General features: G+C 46.8%; 1 protein-coding gene across 1 annotated transcript in view; it reads right to left on the reverse strand.

Annotated features, from left to right (window-relative positions):
* LOC142571296 (parathyroid hormone/parathyroid hormone-related peptide receptor-like) overlaps positions 1–23,667 on the reverse strand; it is a 523,250-nt gene that overhangs the window by 140,299 nt on the left and 359,284 nt on the right. The window contains exon 12 of the mRNA XM_075679543.1: positions 18,149–18,190. Within this exon, the coding sequence (XP_075535658.1) occupies positions 18,149–18,190 (42 nt within the window). The remainder of the gene's footprint in view (positions 1–18,148; positions 18,191–23,667) is intronic.

The raw sequence follows: 23,667 nt of genomic DNA on the forward strand, positions 1-23,667 counted from the left end.
AACTAGAAACATATGAATATGACTTCTCTTGTTTGTGTACTTCGGTATAAATACTTTGACACTTTGACATTTAAAACAGCTATTTATTGCTTCGTCATCTTAACCCTTGTTTCTGCCAGCGATGCTACTAACCAATAATGAAGTTTGTAAATACCTGTGTGATGACTGTACTAAAACAATCTGTAGTTCTTTCTTCCTCGATGTAGATTTAAAATTTACTAACGCTTATGCCGTGCCCTGTAAAATGTACAACTTGTGCACAGACGTGGTGAAAAAAAATTGTCTCTGTGACATGCTGTAAGTATGCCCATTGCACTTTACATTGGCATTTGTTTTTCAAAGCTTCGTTCTTTAAACTCTTTTGGCTTCTTCGTGTGGCCATCGTTAATAGACTGCAACGTACCGCTTCTCCGAGATCATATCTTCAGTGAACGCTTCAAGCTATGATTTCTTGACACCTTACGAGTTGAGCACACGTTATCGGACAAAAAGCGGTAACATTTCGTTTCTGCATCTGAATGCTCGATCAGCGCGAAACAAAAGCGATGATATATGTGCCTTTCTTTCCAGCTTTAGCTTTACGTTTGACGTTGTCATGATCTCTGAGACATGGTACGAAAGCCACTCTGCTGTCCTTAATCTGCCTGAATACTCCCCATTTTTTCCTTAACCGGAGCTCTAAGAGAGGTGGGGGGGGGGGGTGTTGCGATGCTGTCGAAAACGTTTTTAAAATGCGAATTACTCGACAATTTCTGTGTTGTAACCGACGACTACGAGGTGCTTACCCTAAAATCTAATTCCTTGCTTTTTACTATCACCCACCGCCCACCCGGGGGAAGCAGTAACAAATTGCTTCATTTTATGGACGAGTACTTCAGCTGAGTAAATGATAATAAATACACACTCATATTAGGTGGGGACTTGAACATAAACTTGCTTGAAAAGTCAACACTTCAACAAGAGTTCTATACTGTACTAACGACCAACGCATTTTTCAATATTATAAATCAACCAACACGCATTACGCCCGAAATATCAACGTTACTAGACACCTTCATTACTAATGCATGTGATGAATTGTCAATATCCGGTGAACTGGCAGCTGATCTTAGTGATCACCTACCAATTTATTTAATTACAAATCTCACAGTTCCCCCTAACAAACCTACAACAAGGTTTGCTATGCGTGTTCAAGACATAAACCAGACTACTTTACAAACGTTTTATGATAAACTGTTGCAAGTAAACTGGAGCAACGTCTATGAGGAAACCAATGTTGATGAAGCTTATGGTACTATTATTTCCACCTACAAGCAGCTGTAGTCTTTTCCATACAAAACAAGAGTGCGAGCTTCTAAGGCGCGTAAGCCGTGGATAACCAAGGAATGCCTAAAGGCAGTACGATTTAAAAACATACTTTTTAAGCGCTTTCTAAAAACAAAAGATATTGACGATTTGAAGAAGTTTAAGGCTGCGAGAAATAAAGCTAACAGTATTAATCGGCAAGCCAAAAGAAACTATATGAGTAACCAATTTAACGACGAAGTAATAAAGCATTCCAATATTGTTTGGGGGAGGCTCAATAATTTGCTCAACTTAAGGAAGAAGACTGTAGTAGATGAAATAGTCACACATGGCACTCACTTATCCGGTTCTCAACTAGCAGATGCTTTCAATAATTTCTTCGTGTCCATCGCAGACGGCACGCAGCCCAACCAATACCTAAACAGCATGAGTCAAAAGGTTAGCGAAACGCCTTTTTAACCCCTGCTACAACTAACGAAGTTCTGTCGGTCCTACAGTCGCCGAAAAACAGTAAAAGTAAAGACATTGACGACCTCCAAACATTGCCAGCGAAGTACACATCGCACATACTTGTACCGATATTAGAATACATAATAAACTTGGCATTTTCCTTAAGAACTTTCCCGAAAAAGCTACAGGTTGCCAAGATTACCATAATTTTTAAAGGAGGAGACGAAAATAATTTCTCCAACTACCGACATATATCGATCTTACCAGTTTTTTCGAAATGTTTTGAAAAGCTTTTACTAGTGCGCATTACAAGCTTTATTAACAAACACAAAGTCATATCAGCTTCCCAGTTTGGTCTTGTCGCAGGAAAATCAACAGAAACAGCATTATTAACCATGAAGGAAATTATATTAGAGTCATTTGAAGAAAAAGAACTAACTCTCGGGGTTTTCGTGGATTTTTCCAAAGCATTCGACTCCATAAATCACAAAGTATTATTCCTTAAACTTGAACACTATGGATTTCGTGGCACATTCCTTCAGCTTTTAATAACATATTTAGAGCACGGCCAGCAACGGGTTGTAATTGACAATTCTTCATCACACTTTAGATCCATTCATTCTGGGGTGCCGCAAGGCAGTATTCTCCGACCTACACTTTTTAACATCTATATTACCGACATTGTGAATATTGACAACAGCGCTAAATGTATAATGTATGCAGATGATGTCAGCATATTTTTAGGGCTAAAACACTTAATGACTTGACATTAAACGCTAATGAAACTCTGCGCAAATTGGTCGAATGGAGTACTGAATCTTTATTGAAAATTAACGCTACCAAAACTAAAGCTGTACTTTTTAGACCTAAGAACAAACCACTAGAACATTTACCTACACTAACGCTTGGTTTTCAAAGCATTGAAATAGCGGAGTCAGTAAAGTGTCTAGGTGTGACACTGCAGTGCAATATTTCATGGGACATACACATCCACAATCCGGTTAAAAAACAGAGTCCGCTCTCTACTACCTCTGAGTGTTAGACTTTTAGTCTATAATGCACAATTTTTATCTAACCTTTCATATTGTCATCTGGTGTGGGGTACAACAACATGGTCAAATACATATAGGTTACAGAAAATACAGAAAAAGGTCATTCGTATCATTGCGAATACCCCGTTTACTGCTCACACTCAACCTCTTTTCGCATCATTAAAAGTAACACCAATTAATGACCTATATAATTTATTGCTAAGTAAACGATATGAAAGAAAACGGAAAAATCATGACGCATTCTTTGATGACACAGCTAACTTACGGCCCAAAGCTAATTACTACCCAACACGTAACAACGACGTCTGGTATGTGCCATCCTTTCGTACTAATTACGGTCGTCAAATGCTCCGACATATAATTCCAACTCTTCTTAATCGGCGCAATGAGCACTTTTTTTCTTCTCTTATTGTTATTCTTCGTTTTGCATTCTTTAGTGTTCCTGCGCGTTTCGTGTTAATTCTGCCGCCTTCATTTATTTGTTATTGCAAGAGGATGTTCACTAATATTTATTGAATATGATGTTTACCTATGCACTGTAGTTTTTTTTTTATTATTATTGTTCTGTCCGTGTTCTGTTGCTGCCGGTTTTTATGTACGGGGATGCGCCCCCCTGTCAAGCCAGTCATAGGCTTTTTGGGTGCACCCCTAACATCCCTGATGTTGAAATAAAGGTATTTGTATTTGTATTTGTATTCACGAACCGCTCATTTAAGCAGAGTGTATGTATCTATTGAGTATGTTCGTTTTTGTGTGTGCTAGTGCCTTTTGTTTTGGACACAGTAGTTTCACTTTCTTCTCTTTTTTTTGCACTGTATTCCATGTTGTAACCACTCCTGCATGGGCCCGACGAGGGCCTGCAGTATTGTGAAATAAATAAATAATAAAAAAATAAATAAGCATAGCATTCCCGATAGGAAAGTAGCGGGCGCCGTGTCTTCCAGAAAGGAAACGCAAGCAACGCAGATGACGATTGTTGTTGTGTGGCAGATATACACCCCAAAGGGTTTACCTTGGTCTTACACTCTTAATTACAACGAAGGCGCCAAATAAAACAACGGACGAGGAGAGGAGACACGATACGTGGTTGTCTCGTGTCTCCTTTCTTCGTCCGTTGTTTTATTTGGCGCCTTCGTTGTAATCATGCATAACCAACTCGCCCACCAGCACGTGCTCAATTACCCGCCATGGTTGCTCAGTGGCTATCGTGTTGGGCTGCTGAGCACGAGGTCGCGGGATCGAATCCCGGCACGGCGGCCGCATTTCGATGGGGGCGAAATGCGAAAACACCCGTGTGCTTAGATTTAGGTGCACGTTAAAGAACCCCAGGTGGTCAAAATTTCCGGAGTCCTCCACTACGGCGTGCCTCATAATCAGAAAGTGGTTTTGGCACGTAAAACCCCAAATATTATTATTACGTGCTCAATTACACTCTTAGACAAAAAAATTGGAGGCTTATCAAGGTTAAGCCCAGTGGATGCTTCGCATCCACTGGGCTTAACCTTAGCGTATCCTTAGCGTTTGGAGGCATCTTGACCGCATACACGCCCGGCGCAAAGACGCTGGCGCGGTTGCGGGCACAGAGACTGACGCGACGGCGGGCGCGCGCCGCTTCATCCCTGGCGTGACGTCACATATCACGTGATGCAGCAATGGTGGCGCCGCCGCCGCGTCGCGCGCGACGGCGCGAACCGAAGCGTGGAGGCCTCCGCCGGGCGACGTCCGACGGCGCGATATGAGGCCCCATCTGCAGCCTGTGTGACGTCATCACGTGACGTCATGTCACGTGACCCCACTTCAGTGTCAATGGTGGCCACCGCCGGGCGTCGCGCGAAGGCCCGAAACCTACGTTAATATGCTTCGCATAAAAGTACACCCTCTGTGGTGTATATCTGTCACACAACACTCTTAGAAAAATTTACCCCCTTTGGGGCTGATCTTGTCCCACGACCAAAATCGTCATCTGTTTTGCCCGCGTTTCCTTTCTTTAACGCTGCGAGCCCGGTACTTCCCAGTCACGAACGGCATGCGCGTTATCAGTGTGACGCAGCCCTTTCGACAGTTTTGCTTAAGAGTGTGCCGCGAGCATAAAAAAAAGAGATTATGAAATGAAGTTAACAGACATTGCTTCATTTTTTTGCTGTTTTCCGGCAGACCTAAATATATCTGCGTATAAATTTAATTATACTTTGCGGCTTACTTCTCTTCCGTTGCTTAGTGACAGGCGAATGACGCGCTAGATGCATGCGTCATTCGTCAGACACACCGCAGAAGCGACCGAGACAAGCTGCGAATCTGAGCGTTGGCCTGTTCCGCAATCCGTCCGCCTGTTTTTCTACTTTTGGATTTAGCCTTGTTTCTTGGGCTCTTGGCGAATTCTTGCGTTCCTTCTGCACTTCGACACGGCACTGCTGTACTATTGTACTACGGCAAGGTGAGAAATTTCGTTCGACAGTCTGCGACGGATTTCAAGCAATTAGGCTTACGGCATGGAACCTAGACTGGTGACGCATTTAGCGGAAAACAGCTCGGCTGTCGTGTTACAGCTAAGTTAATGAGTCATATTGAGAGATGTTTGTCACTCTTTCTATGAGACCCCGACATTTAACTTACTTCGGCAGTTTCTGGGCACGCTGGTCGCACAGGGCTCTGTGACGCAGTTTCGCGTGCACTGTATCTTACTGGGACAAGTGTTGACGCTTTCTCTAATACCTCAAAATTATATATATATATATATCTGTATATATATATATATATATTATAATATACAATAACTACTTTCGTTACTTTACGGGGTACTGTTTAAGCGCTGTGGCCCCGCCTGGCGTTGTGATGCGGTTAAGGAGAAGCAACTCGGCCCGGTACGCAGTTGTTTCTCACTTTAACGCACTGCAAAGTTTGTGGCGCCTTCTCTGACGCCCATTATTGTTGAAAATTTCGGTATTTTTTGTTATTATGAGGCACGCTCACCGCGCCTGGCCTTGTGACGCAGTTAACGAAAAGCATCTCGGCTGTGGGGCCCAGTTTTTTTTTTTTTTTTGCGTGTACCGGGAATCTTACTGGGACAAGTTCATGACGCTTTCTCTGACCCGGCCCAGCGTGATTGTAATTTCGTTGCATTTAGGGATAATTTTGAGGCACATTCGCCGCGCCTGTCCTGAGGCAGCGGAAAGCAGCTCGGCTATGGTGACAGTTAGTTTGGCGTGTACTGAATCTTACTGCGACAAGCTTGTGACAATTTTTTTTTTGCCCCGCAACAACTTAAACCTTATTTCGGTACTCACGCTTGTCGAAAACGCAACGAGCAATTGCAAAGAGTGATAAAACGGGAGCGTGTTGCTTGGGCCGGCAGAATGCGCAAAAGAAAACGCCGAGGCGCTGAAAAACCAGGAACTGGAAAATTCTGTCTGAAGACAGGCTTCGCACCCACACATTTGCCTCGAGTGCAAGCAGAAGGATTTCTGCGAGCGTCCAGCATGGTCTGGTTGAGGGCTTGTGCTATGGCCACCTCTGTGAATTCTTAGTGTACTGTCGCGTCGATTGTAGCCAAGTTCTTTTGGAAACGTGCAGTAGCCCATGTATTCGTGCTCTTAAAGAGCAGATGAGTCCCTGGAAGAGGAGAATGCCTGGAAATAGGATGTTTTCGTGGTATGTGTGGTATGGTTTGAGATGAGTCGAGTATTTCCTACGCCATGTATGTAAAAGCGAACTGCCTTTGTTTGCAATGCCGCCCATTCACCACTTTTGCACGTTTTGCCTCTACACGCACTATTTGAATGTGTTAATGCCAAAATGACACGTGCTTGCAATTAACTTTTTTCAGCTGACGTCTTACAGTGGAGCTTCGAACGGGAACTACTGCTGCTTACCTGTGCCACAACGTTGGATGAATGCACAAAAACCCCGCAACGAGCATTTATATAGAATCAACATTTCCTCGTTTCACAAGGCGTCTTGCGTTTTATGAAATTGCACGTGACACATATTCAATGCAGGCTTGTAAAGATCGTTCGCAATCATTTTTGCTAGTGCTATCTTCGGCTGGTCGTTTCTGAGCACTCTGGAGCGCTCTTGCGAGCGGCGTTGTCTTCGACTGGTTGAAAGAGGGTGCGCGCCCTGCGTTCGGCTGGATCTTCTCGATTGCTCTCCTCTATCTTGGAGCGCTCTGAGACGCTCCGAGCCCTGTCGTCGGAGCAGTCATCGAGATGGAAACGTCATCGCAGCGCCGCGTCACTGCTGTTGGCGACGGCCCACCGTAACCTTGGCAACCTAGGCCACTGCATGCTTTCGACGAACGTTCGTCCCGCCGGCACGTCCGCCGGTTTTTCGGACAGCGCCGGGAGCTTTGGATAGGCGGAACATCGGACGTTGGCAGTAGTCGCGTGGTTTCGCATCAGCAATTTCCTCCTCCGAGAGCGATTCGCACGTTCGGCTTGCGCGCTTGTCCCCTACCTGTGAGCTCGGGAAACGACCGATCTACCCGACTCTGCTTCGGGGCATACATGCGACCAGTCGAAGATACTGTTAATAATGAAATGATTTCTCACGAAGACCGCGCGCGCTTGACCTGTAGAACTGTAGAAGCAAAAAAAAAGCGTCAATCAGATCAGCCGGCGTGCCAGCTGCCGTAGAAAACGCGCGCGCACTGCACCGAAACCGGAAGTGCGGCTCAGGTGTAACGCGGGCGGCTTGGTGCACTGCAGTCAATTCGGCCGCTGGGCTCTATGGGAGTGTCCGCTCTTGTTAAATCCAGTCTCCATGCACTAAGTCTGAGAAGGACAGCAGACGGGTCCAGTATGAAAAGAGTAATCGTCTGAAGAAGACGGGCGTAATCTTCCTTGAATAAAGGCAAGGTTTTTTTTTACCATTGGTTAGTTTCGTCTCCGTCTGTTACATCCGCTGTTATTCGAGCAGTAAGGTTTAAAGTTGTAGCATCATCGTTCAATTTGAAAACTACTACAAGGTCGTTTGTGTGCAAAGGCAAAATTGTAGCAACCATCATCGCTTTCCATCGTTCCCACGCGCTTCGGCCTTCTTTCAAGCAGACTCAAAATGCTGCTTTCGTCTTTTCTTTTTCCTGGCTAGACGCTTTATCGCTCCGGCAACGCTCAGCCAGCAGCATTCATTTCCATCGTCCTGCCATAAGAGCCGCATGCCCAGGTACCTACACCAGGCATAACCCCCTGTCGCGGGCCAGCCTCGCTGCAGCCGTACTTGTTCATCCATCGCACGCTTGAAAGCAACACAATCATCATCATCATCATTATCATCATCATCAGCCTAGTTACGCCCACTGCAGGGCAAAGGCCTCTCCCATACTTCTCCAACTACCCCGGTCATGTACTAATTGTGGCCATGTTGTCCCTGCAAACGTCCTAATGTCATCCGCCCACCTAACTTTCTGCCGCCCCCTGCTACGCTTCCCTTCCCTTGGAATCCAGTCCGTAACCCTTAATGACCATCGGTTATCTTCCCTCCTCATTACATGTCCGGCCCATGCCCATTTCTTTTTCTTGATTTCAACTAAGATGTCATTTACCCGCGTTTGTTGCCTCACCCAATCTGCTCTTTTCTTATCCCTTAACGTTACACCCATCATTCTTCTTTCCATAGCTCGTTGCGTCGTCCTCAATTTCAGCAGAACCCTTTTCGTAAGCCTCCAGGTTTCTGCCCCATATGTGAGTACTGGTAACACACAGCTGTTATACACTTCCCTTTTGAGGGATAGTGGCAACCTGCTGTTCATGATTTGAGAATGCCTGCCAAACGCACCCCAGCCCATTCTTATTCTTCTGGTTATTTCAATCTCATGATCCGGATCCGTGGTCACTACCTGCCATAAGTAGATATATTCCCTTACCACTCCCAGTGCCTCGCTACCTATCGTAAACTGCTGTTCTCTTCCGAGACTGTTAAACATTACTTTAGTTTTCTGCAGATTAATTTTCAGACCCACCCTTCTGCTTTGCCTCTCCTGGTCAGTGAGCGTGCATTGCACTTGGTCTCCTGAGTTACTAAGCAAGGCAATATCATCAGCGAATCGTAAGTTGCTAAGGTATTCTCCATCAACTTTTATCCCCAATTCTTCCCACTCCAGGTCTCTGAATACCTCCTGTAAACATGCTGCGAATAGCATTGGAGAGATCGTATCTCCCTGTCTGACGCCTTTCTTTATTGGGATTTTGTTGCTTTCTTTGTGGAGGACTACGGTGGCTGTGGAGCCGCTATAGATATCTTCCAGTATTTTTACATATGGCTCATCTACACCCTGATTCCGTAATGCCTCCATGACTGCTGAGATTTCGACTGAATCAAACGCTTTCTCGTAATCAATGAAAGCTATATATAAGGGTTGGTTATATTCTGCACATTTCTCTATCACTTGATTGATAGTGTGAATATGGTCTATTGTTGAGTAGCCTTTACGGAATCCTGCCTGGTCCCTTCGTTGACTGAAGTCTAAGGTGTTCCTGATTCTATTTGAGATTACCTTAGTAAATACTTCGTAGGCAACGGACAGTAAGCTGATCCGTCTATAATTTTCCAAGTCTTTGGCGTCCCCTTTCTTATGGATTAGGATTATGTAAGCGTTCTTCCAAGATTCCGGTACGTTCGAGGTCATGAGGCATTGTGTATATAGGGCGGCAAATCTTTCTAGGACAGTGTTCCCACCATCCTTCAACAAATTTGCTGTTACCTGATCCTCCCCAGCTGCCTTCCCCCTTTGCATAGCTCCTAAGGCTTTCTTTACTTCTTCTGGCGTTACCTGTGGGATTTCGAATTCCTCTAGGCTATTCTCTCTTCCACTGTCGTCGTGGGAGCAACTGGTACTGTATAAATCTCTATAGAACTCCTCAGCCACTTGAACTATCTCATCCATATTAGTAACGATATTGCCGGCTCTGTCTCTTAACGCACACATCTGATTCTAGCCTATTCCTAGTTTTTTCTTCACTGCTTTTAGGCTTCCTCCGTTCCAGAGAGCCTGTTCAATTCTATCCATATTATAGTTCCTTATGTCCGCTGTCTTACGCTTGTTGATTAACTTAGGAAGTTCTGCCAGTTCTATTCTGGCTGTTGGGTTAGAGGCTTTCATACATTGGCGTTTCTTGATCAGATCTTTCTTCTCCTGCGATAGCTTACTGGTATCCTGTCTAACACAGTTACCACCGACTTCTATTGCACACTCCTTAATGATGCCCACAAGATTGTCGTTCACTGCTTCAACACTAAGGTCCTCTTCCTGAGTTAAAGCCGAATACCTATTCTGTAGCTTGATCTGGAACTCCTCTATTTTCCCTCTTACCGCTAACTCATTGATGGGCTGCTTATGTACCAGTTTCTTCCGTTCCCTCCTCAGGTGGAGGCTAATTCGAGTTCTTACCATCCTATGGTCACTGCAGCGCGCCTTGCTGAGCACGTCCACATCTTGTATGATGCCAGGGTTCGCGCAGAGTATGAAGTCGATTTCATTTCTAGTCTGACCATTCGGGCTCCTCCACGTTCACTTTCGGCTAACCCGCTTGCGGAAAAAGGTATTCATTATCCGCATATTACTCTGTTCTGCAAACTCTACTAATAACTCTCCTCTGCTATTCCTAGAGCCTATGCCATATTCCCCCACTGACTTGTCTCCAGCCTGCTTCTTGCCTACCCTGACATTGAAGTCGCCCATCAGTATAGTGTATTTTGTTTTGACTTTACCCATCGCCGATTCCAGGCCTTCATAAAAGCTTTCGACTTCCTGGTAATCATGACTGCATGTAGGGGCATAGACTTGTACCACCTTCAATTTGTACCTCTTATTAAGTTTCACAACAAGACCTGCCACCCTCTCGTTAATGCTATAGAATTCCTGTATGTCACCAGCTATTTCCTTATTAATCAGGAATCCGACTCCTAGTTCTCGTCTCTCCACTAAGCCCCGGTAGCACAGTACGTGCCCGCTTTTTAGCACTGTATATGCTTCTTTTGTCCTCCTAACCTCACTGAGCCTTATTATATCCCATTTACTACCCTCTAATTCCTCCAATAACACTGCTAGACTCGCCTCACTAGATAACGTTCTAACGTTAAACGTTGCCAGGTTCAGATTCCAATGGCGGCCTGTCCGGAGCCAGGTATTCTTAGCACCTTCTGCAGCGTCACAGAAGTGACCGCCGCCGTGGTCAGTTGCTTCGCGGCTGCTGGGGACTGAGGGCCGGGGTTTCATTGTTGTATTCATATAGGAGGTTGTGGCCAAGTACTGCACCAGGGTGGCCAATCCTGCTCTGGTGAGAGAGTGCGTTACCGGTTCTGGTCACCGGGATCAGGCGGCACTCCAGGCCTGTTTGTGCAATTTTCTCAACACACGGTTTTTTTTTGTGTTTTCCGGTGGAGAATTGCGCGGCACCGGGATTTCAACCACGGTCCTCTTGCACGGGAGGCGGATACTCTATCGTCCCTGCAGGAGTTAAACTAAATTTAAATTATGGGCTTTTACCTGACAAAACCACTTTCTGCTTATGAGGCACGCCGTAGTGGAGGACTCCGGAAATTTCGACTTTAATTTCGAATTTCGACTCCGGAAATTTCGAATTTCGGTTCTTTAACGTGCACCTAATTCTAAGAACACAGGTGTTTTCGTATTTCGCCCCCATCGAAATGCGCCCGCCGTGGCCGGGATTCGCTCCCGCGACCTCGTGCTCAGCAGTCTAACACCATAGCCACTGAGCAACCATGGCGGGTCCCGCAGGTGTTGTGCGCCTCATTTCACCTACAGTGGTGCCCTCTTTGATCAGTCAAGGTGGACCAATCTGAGCTCGGTTATACCGCACGGATGGCACTCGGCTAGAGAACCTGGTATTTATGACCGGCACATGCGTGGCCATATATAATTGACCATATATATCTTTTTTTGAAGGAGGGTGATAAAATAAAGGAAAAGACATTAAAAAAAGAAAGAAATTGTTTGGGGAAAAAAGGAACATAGGTGATTTGAAGTCGTGACCCTTGGATGTTAACAAACTATAACGTTAACAAACTATAACACGGCAATCAGCACTCGAATACGACGCGAGAAATTATTGAGACGTGGAAAACTCCCTTGAAATAAATATGGTTTGCGAGACAAATGCTTGTAAGTATTGAACCTCTTAAAAGATGAGGGGGAATAAGCGCTCACCGAGAGGGCATCGTCTGCGCGAGACCACCACCAGGCACCTTACTGAGACGGGGAGTACTCTGCGGCCGGAACAAAGCCTCCCTTCTCCGCCGGCCAAGAGGGGAAAACGCGCTTTCCGATCGCTCAAGGTTGCGCGGATCTAGTTTAACTCTAGCGTCTAGGAAAAGCTTATGCCCCGTTCACACTGAGACAATCGGCGTCTGGAGGGGCGCCGATTGTCGATCGGCGCGGAAGGGGCAAGTCCGGCGGATCTCGCCGCCGCCGAACCCAGTTCGGCGGCGGCGAGGACTTTCCCCTTCCGCGCCGATCGCTCCCGTACCAATTTTTGCGGCAGCAGCCGCCGGATTGCCTCGCCGCCGCGCGGCGCTAACCAATCGGGGAGCGCGAAACAGAACTTCCAAAGATGGCGGCCGAGTCTCACGTCATGTCGCAGTCGGCGCAGTCATCAAAGTCCGCCGCGACATCCACATCCGAAATGCTCATCGAACTGGTGCGCAACCACCCAGTCCTCTACGATAAGCCCCACTTGAAGCACAAAGACAACGTGCTGAAGGACGACTTGTGGCACAAGATCGGTCGCGAACTTCGGCGAATGCTTCTGCGCGTCATGCATCGCCAGAAAGGTGCTTGCCAACAGGCCGAGCAGTACTGCCTCTTCTTGCTCGGGGTTCATCATTGTCTTTCCAAGTAATGGTGGAGATGCGCAACATAAACACACGAACTCGACGCGAGCGGAGACAACTGCGCAATTTCGAGCCGCGCGAACATTCGGGATATCCCGCGCTTGATTCGAGGTTAGCACTTTATGGGGCAGATGGCGCTGTATGTCTTTCCGGCGGAGCGGTCCGCAAGCAGTGTGAACTGCGCGATTTTCGGCGGCAGGAGAATTCCATTCGCTGTAGACGCCGGATTCGTCAGTGTGAACGTGCCATTAAACAGGTGCGAGGGCGGCACGCATAGCGTGGGAAACTAGCCGCCAGAATAACTATCTCAGGGACTGCTGCTGACGAGCTCGAAATACCTTCGTGCAATTATAATAGCCCTAATAGGACTATTTTCGAAGAAAAAAAAGGAAACGGCCCAGAGGGCTATACTACGAGAGCTATGACTGATAATTTTCTATATATATATTAATCTCATCTATGGGATCGCATGCGCGCGCTGTTGCTTTGTCTCTGCGTGTAGTAGTTAAGAGAGCCAGTTTAAGGGCGGAGAAGAAGGAAGGAAAGAAAATTCTCTGAAGCAAAATTGCAGCGCCGTGGTTTTAAAGCGCACCCGGGGTAGAGAAACGGAAGGCGATATAAGCGTGCGTGGCCATGATACGCACACGACAAACTGCCTTAAAATATTTAGACATGAGGGAAAGCTTCGTTAAAAAACGATAGCACAGCAATCAGCACTCGAATATAATTATAACCCTAATAATAACTGTAAATATTCATCTCATCTATGGGATCTAATGCGCGAGCTGTTGCTTTGTCTCTGCGTGTAATAGTTAAGAGAGCCAGTTTAAAGGCGGAGAGGGAAGGAAAGGAAAGCCAAATTGCAGCGCCGTGGTTTTAAAGCGCACCTGTGGTAGAGAAACGGAAGGCGATATAAGCGTGCGTGGCCATGATACGCACACAACAAACTGCCTTAACATATTTAGACTTGAGGAAAAGCTTCGTTAACAACGATAGCACAGGAATCAGCACTCGAATGTAATTATAACCCTAATAATAATTGTAAATATTCATCTCATCTATGGGATCTAATGCGCGCGCTGTTGCTTTGTCTCTGCGTGTAGTAGTTAAGAGAGCCAGTTTGAGGGCTGAGAAGAAGGAAGGAAAGGAAAGTCTCTGAAGCAAAATTGCAGCGGCGTGGTTTTAAAGCACACCCGGGGTAGAGAAACGGAAGGCGATATAAGCGTGCGTGGCCATGATACGCACACGACAAACTGCCTTGAAATATTCAGACATGAGGGAAAGCTTCGTTAACAAACGATAGCACAGCAATCAGCACTCGAATATAATTATAACCCTAATAATAACTAAATATTCATCTCATCTATGGGATCTCATCTAGCAGCTCAATAACAGCGCGCAAGCGCCCCGTCACATGGTATCATTTTTCTCATATTTCGCGGGCTTTCTTTGAAAAGCGGAAAAGAAGGACCACGTGAGATACACCGTGTCGTAAACAATTTAGTGAAAGGTATGTCAAAGTGCTCTGCATCTTTGCGTATCACACTTAGGGTCGTAGCCAATACTTAAACAGTTGATTGATTAAACATAGCAGGAAAAATAAAAATAGCCTGTATAACTATAGGCCAGTGCCAACATTATGCATTCGGTTCAACTTGCGTGCGGAGTGCCTTTCATTTTGAAAACTTTGGCTCAAGTTATGTGGGAGAACCTGTATATGCCCTTACCATTGCTTTTCGCGTTTCATCCCTGGTCAGAGCGGCGCTTCGGCAGTGTTATCAAAGGGTTTTTGTGATCGATGTGATCGGTCCGCCTTGAGAGACGGATAATAAGTGTGACGTAGCAATGGGAGGAAAGAATAGCTGCGAAGCCGCGAGACCGGCTGTTGGTGCTCCTTGTGGACAATTATCAAGGTGATGCGCTGTATCTTAGGGTTCCCGACAGGCAATGCAATTGCTTTATATCAGCTTGAGGGCACTGCATTATGACGCCGGTTGGAGTGCAGTCACGTGGTATTTTTCATATTTCGTTAGGTTTGTTCGCCAGTCGGAAAAAAATTGCGCGCAAATAATTTGTACGTCGCTGAAAAGACAGCACTTAAATGTCATTTGTGGGTGCCTGGGGGTGCCTACAGATGTCCAATCGACACTTTGATAATTAGGACAGTACTTATCGAATGAGATAATTGATTGCAATTGTCGAATTAAATTTCAGGAACGAAATAATTACTGCCAGCTACTCCGCTGTACTGGAAACAATATGCACTAGGTTGTCTTCGAGTAACGCAAGAGCGTTTTTTTTTAGTCTTGGTGCATGACCCGCCGTGGTTGTTTAGTGGGTAGGGTATTGGGCTGCTAAGCACGAGCTCGCGGGATTGGATATTGGCCTTGGCGGCCGCATTTATGTGGGGCGAAGTGTGAAAACACCCGTGTACTTAGATTTAGGTGCACGTTAAAGAACGCCAGGTGGTCCAAACTTCCGGAGCCCCCCATTACGGCGTGCCTCATCAGCAGATCGTGGTTACGGCACGTAAAACTCCATAATTTAATAAGGTGGAAACTTGAGCGAGTTAGTGATTCAATGTAGAAAGTGGTTACTATGTATTTACAGGGGAAACTTAACCTGCTAACAATTGACACTTTTTTGGTAAAAGACTCTAATGATATCATTGCGTACACGTCAAGTAATGACAAGGGCCTCAACGTCTGCTCCATTGACATCAAAGACCTGTACTGCTCTTTACCACACGATACGCTGCTTAAGTGCGTAGAGGACTGTATTCACAACTACGGCTCAGCTGCGTTCCAGAACGCTTCTGCTGTTTCGGTAAGCGGCTTTCTTAAGCTTCTTGGATAATATTTAAGGTCAACGTTTGCCTCATGGCATGAACACATTTACATTCAAAAATACAGTGTGTGAATTAGTTCATGCATAGCACCGATTTTAAACGACATTTTTTTCACTTACCATGACCGACTTCTTGCTAGCCGCATTGATAACACCCTGGTTGTAAAAGTTTTCCGTTTTGTGGATCACTTCCTGTTACTTTTTGCGTGTGAAGGTGAAAGTTTTGAGCCTGCTGTTTCAGATGCACTTTGCCTATTGAACGAGTGTTTGTCGCCACTTATCCTAACGCATCTACTACCGGTAGATGACTCGTTAAGGTTTTTAGATTTGCGACTTAGTATCGCTAGAGATAACTTGTATTGGACGTACGAGCCCAGAGGGAACAAGTCACTCTTATCTTACCTGTCGGCCCATTTTAAGCTGGTTAACCGGGGCCTTGTAAATCTCTGCTTCACAAATGCGCTACAAGTCTTGTTTTCAATCTTTAACGCACAGTCTCCAAGCGCAGGCCTCCCGCATAACATATGCTGGGTACCCCGAGCTTTCGTTAGTTTCAGCCACAGAAAACATATTAAAAAATCAAGCTTGGGGACAAAGCACCAGCTCGTTAGTGCTGCCAGAGACAATAAGCCAGTTGTGGTGCTCCCTTACTTGCACAAGATTTCGCACAGCTTGAAGAAGATAGACAACAAAGTAGATGTTAAAGTTCTTTCTTCTGCCCCAGAAAAATTATCAGGCGTGTGAATGCTCATGCCACACGACGAAATATTTGCAATGCTAACCATAGGAAGGGGTATGGAGCATGCGCAGTGGGTGTGGTTTACATAATTCCCTTGACTTGCAGAAAGAAATACGTTGGCCAAACAGGCAGATGTTTAAATGAGCATTTGAAAGAGTATTTTTTCAATGTTTATACCGCCATGCAAGTTCATCTTGGCGTTCACTGCAGAGACTGCCACTGTAACCCTGAATTTGAAAATTGCGTCGTCATATTCAAATACAGAGAACAGCTTAAACGTGATATCATAGAGGCTGGCAAGATACAGCGTTTGGGCGACTTTTGCATCAGCATATCGTCTATGGCCCTCACCAAAAACGAAATCAAGTATCTGGCTGTGATGCAATAGGATTCATGTGTGACTTAATGCAAAAGTTTTCTTTTTCATTACTTTTGCTCATGTATGTATTTGTTGCGATTTCGCAAATAAAGATCAGTTGAAGTGAGCGCCTGCGTTGTGTTCTTCCTTCAGTCCTCGTCTTGTGCGCTGTGCAAACATGTCGATAACCATAATTTAAGTCTTGATGCATAATAGTTAAGGCACCCTGTATAATTCATTTAGTAGCCGAAATGAGGCCAAGCCGAATTCACTCGAAATCAGAATCACCAGCAGTGACGTGCAGGCGCGCTTATACTCGGACTCAGTGAAAAAGAAAAAAAAATACGCAGAAAGACGCTGCAGCTTCACCGTTAAGGCGAAGCAGTATTCGTGATAGCGAACTATACAATAATTACACGAAGGAAGACTACACCACCGAAAAACGACATATTCTAGGTGAGGGGAGTGGACTCAAGCTGTGAAATGGAACTGTCTCTTGCTGTTTTGTAAATACTCATACAAGGCCGTCACTTTAGTGAACAATTCTTCAAGGTCACACGAACCTTCTTTAAGTGCAAGAAATACACACACACACACACACAGAGAGAGAGGATATATATATATATATATATATATATATATATATATATATATATATATATATATATATATATATATATATATATAGCCTTTCCAAGCTCCAAGCCTTAGCCCAAAGCTTGCACGGAAATATCAGGGTCCGTACCGGATCTTCGCGTGTACATCGCCTGGAAATTATGTAGTCGAACCGGTGACGCCATCTTCGGACAAACGCCGCGGTCGCGAGACGGTTCACATCAGCCGCCTGAAACCGTACCACGACCCCCTTATCGTGTCGTCGCCTTAGGACGCCAGGATGGCTCGTCTTCGCCGCGGGGGCAATTGTAGAGGGTAATATGCATGTGGCGCTGTGCCGACTGCCACCACTGCAGCGCGAGACCCGAGCTCGGGCTGCTGATACGAAGGGCTAGGACTCGTGAATAAGAGCTACTTGCGATCCGTCGAAGGAGCTGCAATAAACACCATTTCATTGTGTGTGTGTGTGTGTGTGTGTGCGTGCGTGTGTGCGTGCGTGTGTGTGTGTGTGTGCGTGCGTGCGTGCGTGCGTGCGTGCGTGTGTGCGTGTGTGTGTGTGTGTGTGTCGGAAAGCTGGTTGCGCCCCGGATTTCCCCTTCCCCGCCTGGGAAAATGAAAACCCCGCCTATGCACAGCACCGATTCGGTTTGTCGAGAAAGCGTCATACTTACGTTACTTCTCGTCATGTAGGACTTCCCTTGTGGTGGCCTTGTGCACGCCCCTTGTTCCTGTTTTTATCTCAACGTTTGTTTACGCTGCGTGTGATTCCTACCGCTGTCCAGATTGGTCGAAGGGTGAGGGTTGCTTAAGTTAGCCCAATTCTTCCCAGTAACTGGTCTTGTGTAGGTGCATTGTTTCGGCGCTAAGAGCATGGCTTCCTTTCCGCTTCGTATCTACGGCGTGCTAAGCAAAACGTAATATATAAATGCTGCTTACCTCTGTGTTAAGGAAGCAGTAAAGTGTTGCCACGAGAAACCCCTGCAAAGAAATGTGAGACTGGTTTGTGACATATATTACTGTAAAACTTGATAGAAGTGAGTATTCGAATGCAATGAGCACACATCATCTAAAAGTAAGCTTCGTATAGTCTCATACACCACCCCTGAACTAGGGCAATGCAGTTGTAAAAGAAAAGTCGCAGTTTCACCCGAAAGGAGCATAGATTGCTATAGCAAATTAGTGGACAGCTATCCTAAGTAGGGATATTAGTTTTAGCAGCCGTATGAACTTTTAAACATAAGCATGTTGACTAAATTAACAAGCGTGCATGGTGCCACGCGCGCACAAGCAAATATGAACACATCTCACTCGATCACGGGAGCTGCTCTAAAACCGCTGGGGTAAAGAAGCGCGGCAGCAGCAGCGAGCGAATTGACCTTGGTGCTGCGCCTCTGCATCCCCAACGCGAACTAAGCCGCGAAAACACAGCACGCGGCCGGCCTCTGTTCGCGTCGCAGATGGCTTTCAAAATACAGCGGCCATGAGTAGAACGCACCCCCTCCCTTAGATCATTGCGCGCGACGGAAGACGGCGCGCTTCCGCTCCGCTTCCCTCCCTTGCGTGCGCGAGATTGAGCCGCGATCGCCGGCTCGCACGCTTTCACTCGCACGTAAAGCACAAGACGCACGGCGACTATTTTATCGCCCTTGGATTTCATACGGAACTTTATGGTGACGGCGACGGCAGAAATGCGCCTAGAGTGTCCATATAGTTGCTATCGCAATAAATGACAACGGGATCTCTAATTGGACGTGCGATGAGAAAAGGCGTGGTTGAAAGCTCTGTAACAATTCTGATAGCCTTGGACACAGCGAAATATCTGACAAGATAATTTGAGACTGATAGCTTTCAAAGTTCTTTTTAATGCACTTTTCGTATCGACTGTCGCAACTGTCTTAATTTTTACTTGCTGGACAATGGTCGGCAAACAAGTTGCCTTCTTTGGCCCCCACCAGCAAATTGGTTTTGTGCTTTAAACGTGCGCGTATTAGCCATGGGATAGCTAAGCACACTTAACAGACTCATGAAGGTGTTCGAAATTTTAGAGTGTATAGGAGCGCACAAAAAATGAGGACACAAGGAACAAAGGGACGGGGAAGCACAAAGAGAGCGCTCACTTTCAACTGCTTTTTAAACGTAAAACTTGTACCATTATAAACAGTACATCACAAGCGTAGTTCAACGAATTTATGCTCCGGCCACCAGAAATTCCACTTTTCTTTTTCTTTATTGTCTAGGCCATCGATCGCGCTATGAGAAAACGAACTGTGATTTGTGAGAGCCCGATGCGACAATGCGCTCACCACGCTCTGGCAATATATAAATCTTATTAGGTTCGCTTCCGTAAGTATATTACAGCTCTAACGCAATATGGGAACTAACTTTACGCGAAGCATTTCGCAGGTAGCGGGCTATTTAGCATCGTTTGTACTTTAGTAAAGCGTTATAAGATGAACGAGCGAGTTCATGTGAAACTAGTAATTGCGCATGTGATGCGAGAGTGTGTTCGGTGTGAACAGCGAGACGACGACAGTGTGACGGCTGCAAATAATTTTTGGTACTTTCTCGAAAGAACATCCCTTTTTGCTAAGAGCTGAACCGATTACGAAGGTAGTGGAGTGTCGCGCAGCGTGTATGTGCACACCGCTTGCACACCCTGCGAGGCATCGACAGGGGAATGTCGGCCGATCACAACGCCTCGAAGCAGTAGCCACTACCAGGGTGTAATGTCGAAAGTGGCACGCTTGCGGTTCTGTAAGCAATGCGCTGCTACGCGACGTGACGCACGCGAGAGGTTGGCTGAAAGAGACCGATTGATCGCGCGTCCGATTCCTGTATTTGTGGCCCATAGAGGCTCGTGCGTCTCTAAGAAAATTGTTGCTATGGAACATGACGCACGCACAGATCTTCTCAAAAAGCCAGTTGTCGTTGGCAAGCGAGAACTATGCGTGCGGTATACAGCATCCGGCTGTTGTCCTGGGAAAACTAGGTTTCATACCACTACTGGACACGTAGTAGTTCTGCGGAAACCCGCAAGGTGGAGAGAAGTAATTAATGAAGGGAAAATCAGACATCCACCCATTAGTAGTAATTGCTACAAAGGAAACACATACGGGTTCCTCGAAAGAAAGCCTGATTTTCCCTTCATTAATTACTTCTCTCCACCTTGCGGGTTTCCGCAAAACTACTGCGTCAAACACTTGCCTTTGCTTCGTATGTTGTCGACTAATTCGACTTCGCCCTGCCATCTGCTAGCCGCCTGGTTAGCTCAGATGGTAGAGCGGCTGCCCCGGAAAGGCGGTGGTCCCGGGTTCGAGTCCCGGACCAGGACGAATTTTTCTTGAATTCTGAGGCTTTCTTTCGAGGAACCCGTATGGGTTTCCTTTGTAGCAATTGCTACGAACGGGAGGATGTCTGATTTTCCCTTTATTAATCACTACTGTACACGTACCGTGTTTCTTATAATTATTATTCGAAATGCTTAAACTAGGCCATAGAGGAGACTATTTAGATATTGTGTCTCGTAAGAGGAAGCAAATGCTTCGCATCAAACAACATACAATAAGTAGCGCCTACTTAGCGCCCACGCATCTCTTCCTGTGCAGTTTTTTTTTTATGTTACCAAATCGTAAGGAAACCACGAGTCCGTTTTCTTAAGCTTTCAGCTTTCCGTAAGATACCTGGGCAAACTTATGCCGTAGTAATTTTTCTGTATTTTAGCGCCTTGTGATATGCAGTAGATGATCTATAGCTGGCACGACACTAGATATTGTTACGTTTCGCCTCCGACGTGCCGGCGCGGATGCAACGGGCGCCGGGGCTTCGTTCAGAGCAGCGGACATTTTGGCCAGTTCAGCGCTGTCCCAACGCCTTCTGCTGAGCGCGTCCAGGCATGTTTCAATGCCACGTGTCTTCGTGTGTGTGTGTGTGCATGTTGGTGCCCACGCTTGTCAAAGCCCGGCAGCAGGGGGGAGGAGCTCCCCAACTGTGAAGCGAGGAGGTCTGAGCGGCGCCGGCCCGGCGGATACGTCACTTCTTGTCACAACGTGTCCGTGCGCCACCGTCACGTGCGCCTCTCCGAGCCGTTCCTTCATGCCCTCGCCTCCGAGAGTATAAAAGCAGCTGCCCCCGGACGCCAAGAGAGAAGCTTCGATTTATTCAGTCGAGTAACGTGGGCTGTTTCTCCACTTCGGTCGACCTGACCGGCCGCTCTTTTGCGATGCTAGAATAAACAATTTGTTCTGTTAGCAGTCGACTCATCCTTTGCCAGGACCTTCGGATGCTTCCAGCTGTGCCCCAGGCCGCCAGGCCAACGCTACCCTCGGGGCTTGCGACCCATTTGCAACAACTGGTTGCCAGCGGCGAGATCGCGACAACGGAGGCCAGCAGCGAAGATATGCGGTCGACTGTATGCTGAGCAGCACAACGACCATCCGGGAGCAGTGCAACGAGCCCTGTGTGATGACTGGTTGCCTGCAGCGGAACGACTGCACTAAATTCTTGGCTGCGAGGTGTGGTGAGTGCGGGACTTTCTTCTTCTGAGTTTTGCCAGGCTTTTGTTAGTGTCAGAAACAGAGCTGCTAATTGTGGTTGTCGTTGCTGCCGGGTTAGTTTGCGGCAAGACAATAGTAGGCAGTAGAGAAAGCAGCATTCAGAGCAGCCATGGATTGGAAGTCGTTGCGCAAACCGAAATTGCTGGAGCTTGCAAGAGAGTTGGATCTGGATGTCTCAGACAAACTCAGAAAAGCAGAACTGCGAAGGGCTATTCTTGAGTTAGAAGCTGAGGATGACGAGCTGTCGGAATGCCTTGAGACCATTGAGGAGAGGGAGACGGCAAAAAGACAGGAGCGCGAACGTAAAGAGCAAAAAGAGAAAGAGGAGCGCGACCGTCAACACGCTTTGGAAATGAAGCGTCTCGAGGTAGAGATGGAACGCGCTCGTAATGGAAGTCAGGCACACGGTGCAGAAGAACGAGTGTCGTTCAACATGACTGACCTGATGCGGCCGTTTAAGCTTGGAGAGGACATTGGTTTGTTCCTGGTTAACTTTGAGCGAACGTGCGAGAAGCAGGGGTTCTCTCGGGAAACGTGGCCACAGCGCTTGCTCACTTTGTTACCCGGCGAGGCGGCCGGCGTAGTCGCTCGCTTGAAGAGAGAGGAGGTAGAGGATTTCGACCAAGTGAAATCGAGTCTGCTAAAAAAGTACAGGCTGTCAGCGGAGGCGTTCCGTCGGAAGTTTCGGGAAAATGAGAAAGGCAGAAGTGAGTCATACACAGAGTTTGCCTACAGGCTTATGTCAAACATGCAGGAGGGGCTCAAAGAAGAGAAAGCGTTTGGTGACCGCGAGAAAGTTCTGCAGTGTTTCGAGCTGAAACAGTTATATAGTCGGTTACCTGAGAACGTGCGGTACTGGGTCTTGGATAGGCCAGACGTTAGTACGGTGGCTAAAGCCGCCGAGCTAGCCGAGGAGTTTGTGACGCGTCGGGCTCGCGGAGCTAAGGACGGTCAAAAGGGTGAATTTGGCTCCAAGTTTGAGAGGCCGAAGTTCACACCCATGAAAGCAAGGAGGGACACGTACTGCGGACGCGAGTGAAAGCAGTCCGACCGAACGTAAGGAGACGGCGGCAGCCGAAGCCGAACGCAGAAAGCGGTTTGAGATGAGGCAAGCGCGCGTGTGTTATACGTGCCAGAAGCAGGGTCACTTTTCGGAGAAAAGTGTCCAGAAAAAAAAAACAAAAGTCGTGTTTTTGTCATTATGCAGCACTGACGAGAACATGAAGCTTCTCGAGCCTTACATGCGAGACCTCCTCGTGAACGGGAAAGAGTGCCGAGTGCTTCGCGATTCCGCAGCTACAATGGATGCAGTTCACCCCTCTTACGTAGAAACCGATATGTTCACGAGCGAGTGCGCATGGATCAAGTAAGCCGTGGAAGCTCATAGCATGTGTCTGCTAGTAGCAAAAGTGCTTATTGAAGGACCTTTCGGAGCACTTGAGACGGAGGCCGCAGTGTCATCTATGCTGCCCCCCCCCCCCAGTACCCGTACCTATTTTCGAACAGGTCCCATCACCTCCTGCGCGAGAAGAGGCTTTTGTTTGGGAAGGCTAGCGTTCAGGCCTTAACCAGATCGAGAGTTCGGGAGCTCGCTGCAAAGGTGGTAGTTGCGGGGCCGACGTTGCCGAACAATGAGAAAGGGTCGGAGGCGCAACAAGCTGATATTCAGAGCACGTCCGAACTGAATAAAATTGAGCCTGTAGCGTTCAAGGCACCAGATACTGAAGAGGAAATGCCCGACACGGGAAAGCTAGAAGAGCTATCTGCAGATTTGCTCATCGCGCCTACGTCAGATGGACTTAATAGGTGCTAAAAGTCAGCCGGTCGAGCAAAAAAAAAAAAGGATGGCAGCCTAGAAAACATGCGCTGCAATGCCAAGGTAGGTATCGCCAAGAAAAATGC

Source organism: Dermacentor variabilis, chromosome 2 (assembly GCF_050947875.1).
Source record: "Dermacentor variabilis isolate Ectoservices chromosome 2, ASM5094787v1, whole genome shotgun sequence".
Taxonomy (NCBI): Eukaryota; Metazoa; Arthropoda; class Arachnida; order Ixodida; family Ixodidae; genus Dermacentor; species Dermacentor variabilis.